The following is a 17210-nucleotide window of genomic DNA, read 5'->3' as shown; positions in this document are numbered from 1 at the left end:
ACACACTCAAACACACCTGTTATTATGTATTGGGGACAAGTATGTAGTTGTTTCCAGGTATATGAAGGTGTGAAAATGCATTAACTAACAGTGATTCTTAAGTGACAGGTGTGTGTAATTTGCTGAGGGTTACCTGTACCTACTAACACCTTGCAATGGGCTATTTCCTTCCCTTCCAGTGTATGCAATTTTGACCACCTCTTTGTTTATATAATGGAGTGTTACCCTGGTTTTAATGTCCATGTGTTACCTGCATTGTATGAGTGTTTTGACGAGTTGGAAAGCTTATTTAAATTCATGAATAACGTTCGCTCCTACAGTGAAAGAGATCGTGAGGGTTTAAGAAGGTGAAGTGGAGGCTGTATTTTTTTTAGTAAAGTAGAAAATTCAAAGGAAAAAAAAAGAAAAAAGAAAAAGAAAAGCCGGCTAGGACAAAAACAAAACAAAACAAGACTGCCAGGATAAGAAAAGAAGCAAAATGGGTACTTAAATTTGGTTGTATTGGCTGCCATGAGAGTTAACCAAGAAATTACCCTGTGTTAGTCAGTCAGTTAGTCAGTCAGTTTGTTAACCAGCTAGTCATCCTACTTATCAGTCAATCAGTCAGTCAGATAGCCAGCCAGCCAGTCATTTAGTCAGTTAGTTTGTCAGTCAGCAATCCAGTCTTTTGATTATCATGCCAGTCAGTCAGTCAGTCAATCAATTAGTCAGACACTCAGTCAGTCAGTCAGTCAGTTAATCAGTCAGTCAGTCAATTAGGCAGTCAGTTATTCAGTCAGTCAGTCAGTCATTTAGTCAGTCAGTCAGTTAATCAGTCAGTCAGTCAATTAGGCAGTCAGTTATTCAGTCAGTCAGTCATTTAGTCAGTCAGTCAGTCAGTTAATCAGTCAGTTAGTCATTTAGTCATTCAGTCAGTCAGTCAGTTAATCGGTCAGTTAGTCATTTAGTCAGTCATTTAGTCAGTCATTTAGTCAGTCAGTCAGTCAATCAGTTAGTCATTTAGTCAGTCAAACACCCATTAATCCTATCTTTTAATCATCTTATCAATCAGTCATTTAGATAACTACCCAGCCACAGTCAATCTTATACATCATTTGCTAACCAAACAATGTCAGTAAGATAACCAGCTAGCTATTCACTCTTATAAGTAGTTCATTAGCCAGCCACTCAGCCAGTCAGTCAGTCAGTCAGGAAGCCACAGCTCGCACAGCCCCTCACCGCAGCCACCCTAACCCTTCCCCTCCCCACAGGACACAGCCACAGTGAGGATGAGGAGGAGAATGAGTTTGAGGACGCCCTGGAGGAGCTCGCCGAGAACTTCATTGTCCATGTCAACACAGGGCAGGCACACAAGCGCACCAGCTCCAATGTGTCGCAGGTGTGTGGGGCGGGTGTGTGGGAGCGAGAAAGAGGGTGAGAGAGTGAGTGAAAGTGAGAGAGGGAGAGGGACTTGGGTGAGTGAATGTACATATATAAAGTTGTTTGCTTGGTTGAGACATAAACAATTTTAAATAAACTAGTTCCAATGTGTTGCAGGTGTGTGGGAGAGAAAGAGGTGTTGGGGGTTGTGAGTAAGAGGAAGAGATGTGTAAGTGTGAGAGAGAGAGAGAGAGAGAGAGAGAGAGAGAGAGAGAGAAATGTGTAGGCGTGTGAGAACGAGAGATGTATGTGTGTGAGAGAGAGAGGGAGACATGTGAGTGTGTGAAAGCAAAGGATGTGTGTGTGTGTGTGTGTGTGTGTGTGTGTGTGTGTGTGTGTGTACGTGAGAGAGAGAAAGAGGTGTGTGGGTGTGAGAACAAGTGAGAGAGAGAGGGGTACGTGTAAATGTGTCAATGTACTTACAGTATGTATATAGTTTGGTTACCGTATTTTGACAGCTTATAAGATGCACTTTTTTTCTTAAACAATGTCCCTGAAAATCACCCTGCGTCTTATCAGGTCAAGGTTCAGCTTTGGGTCGCTGGCTAGTGAAGTTTTAGTGCAGCAATGGCACTGAAATTAAACTGCAAACCTCTCCATAAATGTAAACAATGTGGCGATTGCTTTTACAGCAACAACGGCAACTCTTTTCTAAAGTAACAGTGTATAACAGTAGTACTTACCACTACTTCATATACAGTGACACCAGTCAGGAAGAAAATTAAGTGACTTGATGCTTGTACCTAAACAAACTAGTGGACGGTTGTACACCAAACCTGACAACACGCGCAAGACACGCTGTGTTTCATTGCGGCAAGACAGACCTTCTTCATAAAACTGTTTAACTTTGTTGACTGATAAACACAAACAATATATGGATAATATTGACGAGATATTGAGAAGATGGGTTATTATTCGATATTTACCAGTGCTTATTTCTCCATTTTGCGCTTATCTGTTAACATTCTTACTTTATATGTGTTCAACAAACATTGAAGCACATTCAAGTTTGATATTTCACACGTCCTTGTGTTTTAAAAATGTACTATATTATTACAACAACTAGACTTATCATGTAGAATAATAATAAAGAAATATGATGCACAAACTCTATACCCGTTACCCCTCTGAATGTCGCTGTCTCCGCCATTTTTGTTTACATCTCAAAGCAGTGCCCTTGAGTCTATAAGAAGGACCAATTCTGGTAGGTCCCAGCAAATATCAAGGGGTTTAAATGTAAAGTATTGGGATTTGATAACGATCTGAACACATGTGAAACTTTAATGAATGACACGAATGTTGGGCAAAAAATCTTCACCTGACACTTGTGGTTCAAGCCCGTGTATTATATTTTTCTTCACATGCCTGCCAACATTGTGGGGTGCGTCAAATAAGCCGTCAAATGCGGTAGTTAAGTTAGTTGATTAATGACGCGTTGGGAAGTGTGTGTTTGTGTTGGCCTTACCTGCGTGTGTGTGTGTGTGCGTGTGCGTGTGCGTGTGTGTGTTTTGAATGTCATATGCCAAAAGTGTATATATATTTCTGTCTGGGATGATTAATATTTATCTGCTTTTTTTTCTTAGTGGAAAAAAAGTTCCTGACTAAAATATGAATGTTGCTGTGTACATTGGGCCAAGAAAGTCTGGTTTGCTGTGGGACATTTTTAGGTTGGCATAAGTAGGTCGCTAGAAATGTAGGATTATGCTGAAAAAATTTCCGCTACTTGATTATTATGAAAAATTTGTCTGCAAGAATTTTTCTATTAACCTGTAAATTACCTTTGCTGGCTCATTATGGGTTTTGATATTGTTGATTCACACCTCTTCCTGTTTGCTCACTCTTTATCTCCTCCCATTATTCCCATCATAGTCCTACAGTGCACAATATCCTACCCCTTGTAATGAATGCACTATATTTATGATGGTGCGTAGAGAACACCATTTCCCTGTGCATTCCTAGTCATAAGCTGAATTTTCAATATTTTTCAATATTTTTACACCCAAAGTTTTTTATATATTCCCAAATTAGCTTCATGGATGAGCTCCCTTTCCCTTGTCCTCTTTCAAAGCACGTCACTGGCTAGCTGGATCAGTAAGCCCCGCCCCCTCCCCCTGCCTGACTCACGTGATTGGTGGATGCTTGGAGGGAGAGTGCAGCTGATTGATGGGTGGTGGGTGAGGGGGCGGGGCTTCCCTGCCAAGTTACCCTGCACAGAAAGTAGAGATGCCCAGTTTTGAGCACATCCACATTAGATTTTAACTCCAAAGGTCAAAATTTATATCCTCTTCCCCATTTTGCATTTATCGTCTAGAATTTTTCCCCAGGAGACCAGCGCTGATGCTTCCCTCAATTCTTCTTTCCTTCCCCTCTTAGAGTCTTCCATTTTTCAGCTGTGTAGTAGTAACCTTTGTTTTGTATGTAATGATTTTTGTCCACAATATTTTTGTGTACTTTCCCCTCTCTGTATTTTTGTTTGTCTTGTAGAGTATCAGGACAGGCCGGGCAGGGAAGGGAAGGGAAGCCTCATAAAGGAGTAAATTATGAGTAAAGGAGTCAGTCTTTTTTGTGTTTGTGGAGGTTTTGTTATAAATCTGTATTTGAGGAAAAATTGATAAGACTCATAGACTGATACAAATCCTTAGGAACAATAAATGGTAGAAAAATGTCTGAGCAATCAGAACCAGGGAGTTACTTTTTTAATTGATATTCTCTTCCAAACAGAAGTTTGGAATCTGGTCAACTCCTTAAAACTCGTTGATTGATATAAAATCATGGTAATGATAAAAGGAATGTATGAGAGATGAAAAACAGGGAGATATATTTGTTCTGGACTGATATTCATTTTCACATACAAGCTGGGAATAAAAAAAATTGCAAAATTGTAAAAAAAATAAGAACCACGGATACAATATATATTTTTGGGTGCAGAGGCTGGAAATAAAAAAAGCCTAGTAAATTATTTCAGTTTAGTCTGGAAGCTACAGAAAGGGATCAGAATTAAAAAGCAACCTCCACTAACTCAATAAACAGACTTAAACTTAACTGTGTGAGTAAAACTTGTGCCTGAAGCTTTCGTGAACCTGTGAGTAACTTGAGTCCTTTGTTCTGGGGTCTGTGTGGCGGTGGTGATGATGGTGATGGTGGTGGTGGTGATGCAGGTGTCAGAGGGTCAGGGAGTAGGGGACACAGTGTCAGCGTCCAGCAGCGAGGGCGAGGCTCAGGACAACACTGTACAGGTCATCATGAGGAAAGACAACACTGACAGTAGCTATAGCGTAAGTTGTCCGGGTTTATCCAATGCTTGTCCTCCTCCTCCTCCTGCTGCTGCTATGTCTTGGGACGCTTCTGCTCCTCTTTTTCTTCTTCTTATGTTTATTTCTTCTTTTCCCTCTTCATTTTTTGATTGAATTTCTTGATCTTGTTGTTCTTTTTCTTCTTCCTCTTGCTTCTTTTTTTTCATATTTCATTTTTTCTTGCTATGTCTAAATCTTTCTTGATCTTGACTCTAACTTTCTTGATCTTGCCCTTTTTCTTTTTCCTCTTCCTCTTTTTTCTTTTCATATATGTCATTTTTTCTTGCTATGTCTAAATCTTTCTTTATCTTGCCCTTCTTTTACTTTTTCCTCTTCCTCTTTTTTCATATATGTCATTTTTTCTTGCTATGTCTGAATATTTCTTTATCTTGCCCTTCTTTTACTTTTTCCTCTTCCTCTTCTTTTTTTTCATATATGTCATTTTTTCTTGCTATGTCTGAATATTTCTTTATCTTGCTCTTTTTCTTCTTCCTCTTCCTCTTCTTTTCATATTTGTCATCTGTTTCCTGCCATGTCAGAGTCTTCCTTCATTTACTTCTTCTCCTCTTCCTCCATTATTTTGTTGAGTGTTTCTTGTTCCTGCTCTTCTCTTCCTTCTCCCTCTTCATCTTTTTTCATATTGATCATTAACATCCTGCTGTGTCTGAATCTTCTTTCCTTCATTTCTTCTCCTACATTGTTATTTTGTTGATGCTTGTTTTTGTTCTCAATCTTGTTCTTTGTATTCTCAGTAATGCTTTTTGCTGGTTCTCTGTGTGTTTTTCTTCTTGTTTTGGCTGTGGTTATCTTGCATGCTTCATTCCACCTGTTTATGATGCCTGTGGACTTGTAACTATTTCACCATCAGTTTCTCACCTGTAATTTTACCTGTTTTTAATATTTTATTTTATTTGCACTGAGCAGGTTATGCAATCAGTGCAAAGGCTGAACTGACATCATTTCTTTTGTTCCTGTTTTTGAGAATACATTTTTGCACTTTTTTATTGTCTGCTTGTGCATCTGCAAGTATGAATGCTGCTGCTGGATTTTTTCGCTCTGTAGTGAATGCAGTGAGATTCATTGTAATGCCTCACTTTCCAGTTTTTAGCATCTTCAGGTCCTGCCTCTCCTGTATTTCTGTAGGCCATGTCTGCAAAATCATTTCTGATATGCATTTTGGGACACCTTAAACAATAATGCCTCAAGTAGAATGGTACTCAAATTTTGGACAGTATTTACTTTGGGTTTCTTAATTATAGATGTCAATGAGCTAGTACTTTCAATTGGTTCATAAAGCACTTCGTATTCGATACAGTAAACTCTTGCTACCGAGAACACCCAAAATTAATATAACTGTGAAGCTCCTCAGTCACTTACCACCCCCAAAAGCTTGCCAGTCCAACATTTGCAGGGGAGGTCTTGTATGTCGGTGTCAGTGAAAATATTCTTAAAATCATTACAGTGTTTTGGGAGAGTAAATCTTACAAACAGCAATTATTTGTGGAGATGAGACTAAAGCAGAAACTGGCTGAAGGTTGAAAAGATGCGTTGTGATGGGTTAAGAAGATGACAGCGTCCACAGAGTCTGGCAAGAAGATGAAAACATTCCCCATGAAGCAGTGCCTAGCAGGCTTTTTTTTTTTCCCCTAACCCTTTCATTGCTAAACGCTCGCAGCGAGCGTTAGGCGTATTTGCTGGTGGTGCTAAATGCTCGCTGCAAGCTCCAGCTGCACTCAAATCTCCTGCGAATGAGTGTGTTCCAACACTAATTCTCACAACACAGGATTACCAATTGAGTGGGTTCTTCACTAAATTTGGTGGAAAATCATGTCAGCCCAGCGCGGAAAATCTACAGACGAGCAACTGGTGGATGTTGTTGACCAATATAGCAACATTTTTGCATAGCTTCACTTATCACATGACTGATATTTTGACCAAATAGTTGTAAACTTTGCAGTTGGCAATACTGCCCTGCCAGCACCCCATCATCAAGAGATCTACAGTAGTTGCCATTCGGCTGACCGTCGCGCACATATAAATGTACTTCTTCACAGGCAACACCCAATGAACGTGCCTGTACTTTCGCAGGAGAGGCTTACATTACTGAATCGTACAGATCCTGGCCTCCTCTTTCCAATGGTGTTTTTGTTTTTAGCCATGATGAATAGTTTTTGAGATACAGCAGTTAAAAGAGCGAGCACTAGCGTCACTTGCTGGTGGTGCTAAAAGCTCGCTGTGAGCGCCAGTCGCACTCACTGCAAAAAACACCCCCTGAAAATGCCTGTACATTCGCAGGAGAGGCTTACATAACCGAATCTTATAGATCTTGGCCTCCTCTTTCCAATGGTGTTTTTGTTTTGTAACTGTGATGAATAGTTTTTGAGATATAGCAGTTAAAAGAGATCCCCTTCCCCCGCTGGGGTGCCCAAGCGCGCCTGAGGGGATAGTCTCGTTGCGAGCGCTTAGCAATGAAAGGGTTAAGCTTCTTCCTCTACCATTTTAATGAAAATTGGAGAGCTTATAAATGATGCATTAGTTGACAGATGTGAAAATATTCCACCTGATGTGTTGACGGAGGAAAGATCTGTCAGGAGTCTGCATGATTAATCTCAGCAAGAGTTTACTGAACACAACAGGATCTTGCCAGTGATGTCTAATTGCTGCTGAGAAACTTTAAATGAAAACTTTATTTGCATGACATTCAAATACACGTACAAAGAGTTATTGGTGCTGCCGCCCCGGGACGGTCACCCATTCTTCCCGTTCAGACCCTTCCTATCACTTATTTTCTCTTCTATTTCAACTTGCCATTACCGTCAAAAACATTATTATGGAAATCGTTCTTGGCGGGATCCTACTGTACTTATTCTATGGTTGTTGGAAGACAGAAGTTGTTTATACCTGTTAAAGTTTAGCATGTTCGTCTGAAGCTGTGAATACTGAAACACTATAAACACCCTTCATGTATTGTATATAATCACCCTTTTTGTATGAGAATTGAAGTATTTTTGATGTGTCACGGTTGTTGAATTTATGGTGTCAAATTTTGATTGTTTAGTTTTCTTTATCAGTTGAATATTGCCATTACCATTCAGGCCCTCAAGGACAGGCTCCCCCCAGCACCACACAACTTGAAGACCAAAACTGAGGAAAGAAAGTTACCCCTGATTACAGCTGTTTGTATCACTTAAAAACAAGAAAAGTAAGATTGAGGTGATAAAAAAGCAAGATTGAAATAAGAAAAAGCAAATTTAAGGAGATGATAAAAAAACATACAAGGTCATGGCCATCAACATCCCTTAAACTAAAGTCAGAGATCAATTATGAAGTCTTAAAGTCCAATATTTTAAAAAGTCCTTAAGAGCTACAGATTACAAGGCTATGAGGTCACACTAGGTCACCCCCAACATGTTTATAGTCAGAATCAAAGGTCATGAGGTCACACAAAGTCACCCATAATATTTATAGTCCTAGAGTTCCAGAGGTCATAAGCTTACAGTAGGTCAACCTTCCACATGTTAATAGTCTTAGAGGTCATGAGGTCACACCAGGTCACCCTTTCAAGAGCCAGAGGTCATGAGGTCACACTAGGTCACCCCTCCACATGTTTATAGTCCCAGAGGTCATGAGGTCATACCAGGTCACCCCCCTCTCCACAGCTGAGTGAGGAGATGGCCAGCCTGAATGGGTCTCAGGCCACCACGCCGACGGAGCCCGAGGGGAAGCAGGCCAACGGCAGGCCCAAGCGTCAGCGCCGGGTGCGGGTGCCGGACAAGCCCAACTACCCCATCAACCTCTGGTCCATCATGAAGAACTGCATCGGCAAGGAGCTGTCCAAGATACCCATGCCTGTGAGTGTTTGCCTGGTTGTCTTCACCTAGGTCCCCTTTTCCCAACCCTGGGGTCACGACCCCAAGTGGGGTTGCCAAGCATTTTTCTTGGGGTCGCCAATACCTCGAAATATCAAACATGGTGTTATTATAGTATAATCAGGTCAACTTTTTTATCTATCGCCATATGATATTTTTTAGTTTTTTCTTTTACACGTTCGGGTATTTTCTATTTTTATGAGGCAAAATTCTTTCTTATTTCTTTGAATTCTGAAGAGTTTATGTGCACGAATTTTTGACTAACTGGTATTTTTTGTATTTTGTTGGGACAACAGTCCGGGTTCACCAAGTACCCATGCTTTCTGTGCATGTGGGATAGTAGGGACAAAGCTCAGCATTACACGAAGAAGGACCGGCCCGTACGGAAGGAGTTGGTGGCTTGCAGAGCAAGGAACGTCATAAACAACCCTCTGGTGGACAGAGACAGGATACTCTTTCCACTGCTGCACATCAGGCTCAGCTTGATCAAACAATTCACCAAAGGCTGTTTCACTTGTGTCACGCTTTTCCAGGATTGACCATGGAGAAGTTGAAAGCTGGCATTTTTTATGGTCCTCGACTCTGTCAGCTCGTCAGAGATCCAGAGTCTGAACGAAGTGGAACTGGAAGCGTGGAAGGCTTTTGTTCTTGTCATGAAGAACTTTATTGGCAACAAGAAGGCCAGGAACTGCACAGAACTTATCACCAATATGCTGACTGCTTTCACAAACCTCGGATGTTGCATTACTTATTCTCACACATGGATCGGTTTCCTGAGAATCTGGGATCAATGAGCGACGAGCAGGGGGAGAGATTCCATCAGGACATGGAAGAGATGGAGACCAGGTATCAGGGACGCTGGGATGCAGTCATGATGGCTGATTACTGTTGGACTCTGAAGAGAGACATCCCTACCGCTGAGCATTCTAGGAGTTCGAAGAAACAGAAGTTCATGCCCTGAATTTTGAACAATGATGACCTAATATCCAGTTTACATGTACTTACCTTTATCAATGTCTACTATTCAATGTACACTTATCAATTTTTGTAACATTTAATTAATGAATTGTGTTAGAAAACAATCTTTTTTTATCTTAAATACCAATTTTGGATGAAAAATATTAACAATAATCAACCGAAAATGTCACAAAAATGTAATCAGTTTAGTTATAAGATCGGATTTTTAAAAAACTGACAACACAAAAATCTGACCTGGTCAAGAGAAACGGGCGTCATGTTGAAAAAAATTAGACAACTTATAAATATATATTTTTTTTGTAACCCGGTGTTATTGTTATTGTTATTTGTCATTATTATTTTGATGTACTCATCTCACACCGGAAAACTATATCATGGCTATCTCTTGAAGCATACCGAAACAGTGAAAAAAAATATTTAATGTTTTTGTTTTTATATTGTATGACGAAGAAAATATTTTACATGTTCTTTGACCACCAAACAAAAGAACAGTATATTATTATACACCACATGAATTAGATGAGGGCATAATATTCCACTTGTTGAAGCGCATCATAAAATGGGGTTAACATTATTTTCTGTAATATTTCATATTTTAGCTGAAAATTGGCATAAGGCTGTGGACGTTTCTCCGGCTACCAGCAGTAAAAGGGTTAAACAGTCTCATTTGATGATTTCCCTATTTCCTTCAGTTTTCATGTCCACTTATATCACCTGTGTTCTTTCCCTCGTCAGGTGAACTTCAGTGAACCGTTATCGTTCCTGCAAAGACTCACAGAAGACTTTGAGTACAGTGACATCCTGGACAGAGCAGCACAGGTGAGTCTGGGCCACAGGTGAGGCGAGGTGAGGCTCGTAAAGCTGTAAAGTGGCGGCCATGGTGGAGGAGGTGGTGATAAGTGTTGCCAGATTAAGGGTTTGGGATGTGTCTGCCATAAATATTTGAAAGATATGTGTGTATGAGTGTTTATTTTCATCAGATATACTTGTGAAAGAGCATTTGTCAATATTTTGTTAGAAACAAGAAACAAGAGGTGAGATCAATTAAAACTTGTAAAAAGAAATAGGCTTAGAGTTATGAACACACTTTTCCATAAAGAAGTGAATGAGAAATGCATGTGGAGAATCTCTGATGGAGAGACCAGAAAGGAAACTGCCTTTATTCCCACTTGAAATCCAGACATAGTGGAAGATGTAACATCACTTAAACTTATATCCAGTGACCACCTAATGGTCAGATATAAGGTTGGCTTAAACCTGATAAGTATGTACCTTCAGAGAACCTTAACCCGGTAGCTGAGGGGATCATGTTTCATAAAGGCCCCTCTAAGCGAATTAATGTGAAAAAACGTCACTCACGCAAACCATTATATTATATGTATCAACACATTTGTGATCAGTTTATGTATCCTCTTTTTGGGGGGTTCAGGTTAAGGCAAGAATTTGGGCTGTCACTGGTACACGGCAAAGCCACAAATTTGGCCCATCACTGCTACCGGGTTAAACCTTAAACTTGAGAGATAACTTCACAGAAAGAGCAAGAAATTTTCAGTTAAGAAAATTATAAGATAAGGTGACTATATCTCTTACCCTACCCACCACCCGTATGTTACCCGGACCTTCCTCACTTCACCACCATTGACCTGATCTAACTCAACCTGATCCACCTTAGCCTATCCCTCACCAGCACCTCATCACCCACACTCCATCCCTCCTCCACAGATTGAGGACTCCTGTGAACAGTTGTCCCTCGTCGCAGCATTCACAGTCTCTTCGTACGCCACCACAGCGCTGCGCACGGCCAAGCCCTTCAACCCCCTGCTGGGCGAGACCTACGAGTGTGACCGCACAGACGACCTGGGCTGGCGGGCCGTCAGCGAACAGGTAAAGAAGGGACGGGGGGACGGGTGAACGGCTTTGTTTTGTCTGTGGAATTAGTTTACTTGTTTGTGTGCACCGTTCCATTTGATACTTATTTGAGGAATGACTGACCTTCCCTGTAAATAGGAAAGGATGTACAGAGAAAAGAGAATCATATCAGAAATGAATGGAGGCAAGGTATTGATGTGAACAACTGCAAAATATTTAATGTCTGTCAGTCTCCATTTTGACAATTATTCATATTTGTAGCTTATTTTGACAAGTATTCATATTCATAATTGATTTTCCCACTTTTTTGTGATGTGTGTGTTAACTAATTGAAAGGGTGCAGTGTAAAATTTGATGAACACCTTAATTCAACCTAACATAATCTAACCTAAGTCTAGATGATTGTGTGCTGTCAGGGGTGAGTTTTTCCACTTTTTTGTGATGTGTGTGTTAATTAATTGAAAGGGTGAAGTGTAAAATTTGATGAACACCTTAATAATTCAACCTAACCTAATCTAACCTAACCTAACCAAACCAAACCAAACCAAACCAAACCAAACCAAACCAAACCAAACCAAACCTAACCTAACCTAACCTAACCTAACCTAACCTAACCTAACCTAACCTAACCTAACCTAACCTAACCTAACCTAACCTAACCTAAGTCTGGATGATTGTGTGCTGTCTGGGGTGAGTTTCTGTGTGGTTGAAGGCCAGAGTGTAATAATAATAACACCAATAGTAATCATCATGGTACATATTCTCCTGAGTGTCAATTCCTCTGAAAATAAAACATTTGAGCTGGACCAAAAAATAAAATGAAAACCTAATTGCATGTAGTGTATATCTGTATGTGGCATCTGTCGTGCGAAAAATGGTGAGAGCTGATATGAAGAGATTGTGTCACATGAGAAAGCAGCAGAGGGGGGTTTTGTAAGCCTGTGAGGAGAGACAACCAAACAGAGGGGAGCTGCAGGACACCTTATGAACCTTTTCTGAATAATCTTCTGGATTTCTCGATCTCTTATTTTTTTTATTTTTTTATCCTCATTCTTTTTTGTTTGGCCTTCACTGCCTCATCAGATGTGGAAAATAGATAAATAGATAAAAGAAAGAAAGGAGCCATGAAAAAACTGCATGGAAATAATATGGGAATGAAAGGAATGCACAGAATTAAGATGGGAATGAAAGGAATGCACAGAATTAAGATGGGAATGAAAGGAATGCACAGAATTAAGATGGGAATGAAAGGAATGCACAGAATTAAGATGGGAATGAAAGGAATGCACAGAATTAAGATGGGAATGAAAGGAATGCACAGAATCAAGATGGGAATGAAAGGAATGCACAGAATTAAGATGGGAATGAAAGGAATGCACAGAATCAAGATGGGAATGAATGGAATGTACAAATTTAGTTGGGAAATGAAGAAGGGATTTGAAATGGGTGAATGAATTAAGAAGGAAAGTTTACATCGACAAAGTAACTATTTTTTGTACCAGAAGACAACAAACAGTTCAACAGTTATCATTTATATTTTCAAAGTACAACATATTTACAACAACAACAACAAAAAATTAACAGATAATAAAAGTATGAAACCTAATACTGTATCAACAAATATATCAGCCAGGCAGTGGAGATAATACAATAGGACCTTGAGGTAATACAGATACATTATATAATAGACTGCACAGCTTTTTCACATTATATTCATGCATTATTTCTGTCTACTTGAGAAGGGAGCTGTGTAGTGAAAGCTGGAAACAGTTTAGTGGTGCATTGTATCTATGAACAATAAGAGGCCATTCTTCATTAAATGACTCAAACTCCTTCATTGGGGGATCAAGTAGGAGGCAATTCTTCTTTAACCCGGTAGCAGCGACGGGCCAGATTTGTGCCATGATTTAAACCCCCCAAAATAGATGATACATAATCTGATCACAAATGCTTTGATATATATAATGAAATGGTTTGTGTGAGTCATGATTTTTTCTCATTTTTCTCGCTTAGAGGGACCATTAAGAAACATGATCCCCGCTGCTACCGGGTTCAATGACTCAAACTCCTTCATTAGGGGATCAAGTTGGAGGCAATTCTTCATTAAATGATTCAAGCTCTCTTTCATTAGGGGAGTGAACAAGAGGCCATTCCCCTTTTCTGTGACTCAAACTCCTTCATCAGGGGAGTGAACAAGAGACCACTCCCCTTTTTCTGTGACTCAAACTCCTTCATCAGGGGAGTGAACAAGAGACCATTCCCCTTTTCTGTGACTCAAACTCCTTCATCAGGGGAGTGAACAAGATGCCATTCCCCTTTTCTGTGACTCAAACTCCTTCATCAGGGGAGTGAACAAGAGGCCATTCCCCTTTTCTGTGACTCAAACTCCTTCATCAGGGGAGTGAACAAGAGGCCATTCCCCTTTTCTGTGACTCAAACTCCTTCATCAGGGGAGTGAACAAGAGGCCATTCCCTTTTTCTGTGACTCAAATCCTTCATCAGGGGAGTGAACAAGAGGACATTCCCTTTTTCTGTGACTCAAACTCCTTCATCAGGGGAGTGAACAAGAGGCCATTCCCCTTTTCTGTGACTCAAACTCCTTCATCAGGGGAGTGAACAAGAGGCCATTCCCCTTTTCTGTGACTCAAACTCCTTCATCAGGGGAGTGAACAAGAGCCCATTCCCCTTTTCTGTGACTCAAACTCCTTCATCAGGGGAGTGAACAAGAGCCCATTCCCCTTTTCTGTGACTCAAACTCCTTCATCAGGGGAGTGAACAAGAGGCCATTCCCCTTTTCTGTGACTCAAACTCCTTCATCAGGGGAGTGAACAAGATGAGTGAAACCAAATTTGACTGCCCTCGTTTGGCATCTTGTGTTTTTCTTTTGGGGAGTCTTGTGTTTCTGTCTCCATTACCACCAAAAAAATAATTGCATACTTCCTGACTGGCTGAAGGCTACAGACTACATATAACAGTAACAATAATCACAACATTTATAGATAACATTCACTACACCTGTTAATGTTGTACTAATTAAGAGCCTCACAAAGGTACAGTGCTATTTACATCCACAAAACAGCAGATAAATATTAAGCTGCTCCTCTTCAGACCTTGTGCACCTTGAATGTCCCCGGAGGAAGGTTTCTTATTCCCAGATGAGTGGAGGGAGGGAGAGGGAGGGAAGGTCGGCTGTGTGGGAGTTTGTCAGTGTGGGTCAGTGCCTCTGTGTCTTGTCAGTGTCCTCAGCCTGCAAGACAAGGGGTTAGCTATGTGTTACCTGATGGGACTTTTTACCTGTTTGCTTTTTTTTTTAACCCGGTTGCAGCGACGGGCCAAATTTGTGGCTTTACTGTGTAGCAGCGACGGGCCAAATTTGTGCCATGATATAAATCCCCAAAAATTGATGATACATAATCTGATCACAAATGCTTTGATATGTATTATGAAATGGTTTGTGTGTGGGGTGAGTTTTTCTCATTTTTCTCGCTTGGAGGGACCATTAAAAAACATGATCCCCGCTGCTACTTGGTTAAGCATCATAATCTCGTACAAAAACTGGCACTTGTTTCATGGAAGGACATAACAGAAAAAATATAATTCTTCTTATCATTGTACTCTTTATGAGGGAACTGATGCTCGATGGATGGAAGGACTTATAGACAGAGAGGAAAAAAAAGAATATCATGCCTCTTATTGCACTTATTCTGCTCAGCCTCAAGACTTCATTTGATGCACCATCATTTCATATAAGAACTGATACTTGATGGAAGGAAGCATTTTTAGCAAACCTAAGCCACTGAATGCCCCCTGAGCACTCCTTTTACGGTGTTTGACGGGGAAGATGTGGCGTACCTTGCGTGGGGGGTGACTCCAGTCCGTAGAGGCATACCCCGGGGAGATATGCACACCTCCTTCTCTTCCTCGTCCCCCTCTTCCTCCTCCTCCTCCTTTACCTGTCTTGGCCCTCTGTCCCATCTCTCGTGACCCCAGGGTGTCCGTATCCAATCTGGGGGACACCTGGGTACGGGATATGCTGGAGCCTTCTGCAGTGAGGTCATCTGGGTAGTCAGGGTCAAGGTCGGGTTCAAGGTCACTCTCCATATCCTCCTTTGTGGATCTGAGGCGAGTGGATTCCCAGCTGAGGAGGTCAATTAGGTCAGGGAGGTCCTTAAATCCTCTCCCCTCCACTGGTAGGACTTCTGGGGACTGTAGGATGGGGGGTGGAGAGGTGGGATGCTTAGTGGTGGAGGTCCTTGCTGTTTGACCTCTGCTTTGTCTTGGAGTCCTGGTGGTGGTGGAGGGTGTTGTGGTTGATGTTTTCCTTCTGTGGGCGAGGAGAGTCCTATAGGATGTAAAGGACTTGGGGGAGAAGCCAGGGAATTGACGAGCATTGATGTTTTGTGTCGGTGTGGTGGTGCCCTCTGGTGGTGGTGGTGAGGGTGGTTGTGTGGTGGTGGTGGTGGTGGTGGGGATGTGGGTAGTGGTGGTGGTGGTGGTGGTGTTGCTTTTACTTCTCATTTTATTTATCTTCTCGGCCATGAAGTTACGAATTCGCTGGATGGATGTTAACCTTGGCTGTCTAGTTGTTGTCGTTGTTGTTGTTGTTGTTGTTGTTAGTGGTTTGGTTGTTACTGTTAATGGGAATAAATTACTGTCCAATAATTCCCATATATCCATCTTTTCCTTCTCTTCTTCCTCCTTATCTATCTTCCCATCCTCCATCTCTTCATCCTTTCCCTCCTTATTTATCTCCTTTACATCCTCATTTTGCATCTTCCCAAATTCAATCTTGGACTCTTCACCTTTTCCTTGGGTCCTTGCATCTCCTCTTCCTTTGGTCTGGTCAAGTCTCGGGGCTGACAAGGATGAGGAGGTGAAGGCATGGCTAATGTGTTTACCCCTCGAGGCTGACGGGCTTGTGGTGTCGGCCTGACTTGACTCTTTCTCGTGTGGTCTGGCAGTGAAGGGAGTGACTGTCTCTTTATCCTTTGTAGGCGTTGACAGGGTGATGAAAGGGTGGCTAGTCGGTTCTTTTTTAGCTGCAGGGAGCAGGGATATGGTCGTAAAGGGGTGGCTGGTAGACTTCTGTTGGCTTGAGAGGGATGTGGTTGTGAAGGGGTGGCTGGCGTGTGTTTCCTTTATTTGAGGTGATATGGTGTGGCTTTCCTCTCTTTTGCGATTTGGTGTGGTTGTGAAGGAGTGACCAGCCTGTTTTTCCTTACTTGAAGACAATAGGGATGTGGCCATGAAGGGGTGGTTGGTGTGCGTTTCCTTCCTTTGTGCTGAGGAGGTGTGGCTTCTTTGCTCTCTTTGGTGGTCTGGAGACTGGGATGTGGTGGGGAAAGACCGCCCTGTATCCTGTCCCTTGGGTGTGGCTGTGGAGGTGGTGCGGTCTAAGCCTACGTGAGTCTTTACCACAGGAAGAGAAACAGCTGTGGACCGTCCTGTGCCCAGACCCCGAGACGTGTGTGGACTAGACTGATGTTGGTTAACTTTCCTGCGGTTACTCCTAAAACCTGACGTTCTCTCTGATGCCCCTGAGGTGACTTGGTGTTGCTTCTCCTCTGGGCGTTTTAAGAACCACGGGGGAACATTGCGCGTGCTGGTGGTGGGTTGTGACGGTGGTGATGGTGGTGGTGATGGGGAGGAATGGGGTGACTCAACCGTTGTCTTACCCTGGTTGCTTTGGTTGCGTTCCTTATTTGGTGAGGTGAAGGATGAGGATGAGGTGGAGGAGGAGGTTGGGAATGGTGAGGATGTGGGTGATGATGATGATGATGAT

General features: G+C 41.7%; 1 protein-coding gene across 1 annotated transcript in view; it reads left to right on the top strand.

The window, feature by feature from the left end:
• The window catches only part of LOC126981704 (oxysterol-binding protein 1-like), a 172285-nt gene that overhangs the window by 126219 nt on the left and 28856 nt on the right, over positions 1–17210 (top strand). The window contains exons 7-11 of the mRNA XM_050833138.1: positions 1251–1378; positions 4578–4694; positions 8372–8563; positions 10295–10378; positions 11282–11443. Coding sequence (XP_050689095.1) covers positions 1251–1378; positions 4578–4694; positions 8372–8563; positions 10295–10378; positions 11282–11443 — 683 coding nt within the window. The remainder of the gene's footprint in view (positions 1–1250; positions 1379–4577; positions 4695–8371; positions 8564–10294; positions 10379–11281; positions 11444–17210) is intronic.

This window comes from Eriocheir sinensis, chromosome 49 (assembly GCF_024679095.1).
Source record: "Eriocheir sinensis breed Jianghai 21 chromosome 49, ASM2467909v1, whole genome shotgun sequence".
In the NCBI taxonomy this organism is placed as follows: domain Eukaryota; kingdom Metazoa; phylum Arthropoda; class Malacostraca; order Decapoda; family Varunidae; genus Eriocheir; species Eriocheir sinensis.
The sequence above is the reverse complement of the archived record's forward strand: the minus strand, read 5'-3'. Positions and strand labels throughout refer to the sequence as shown.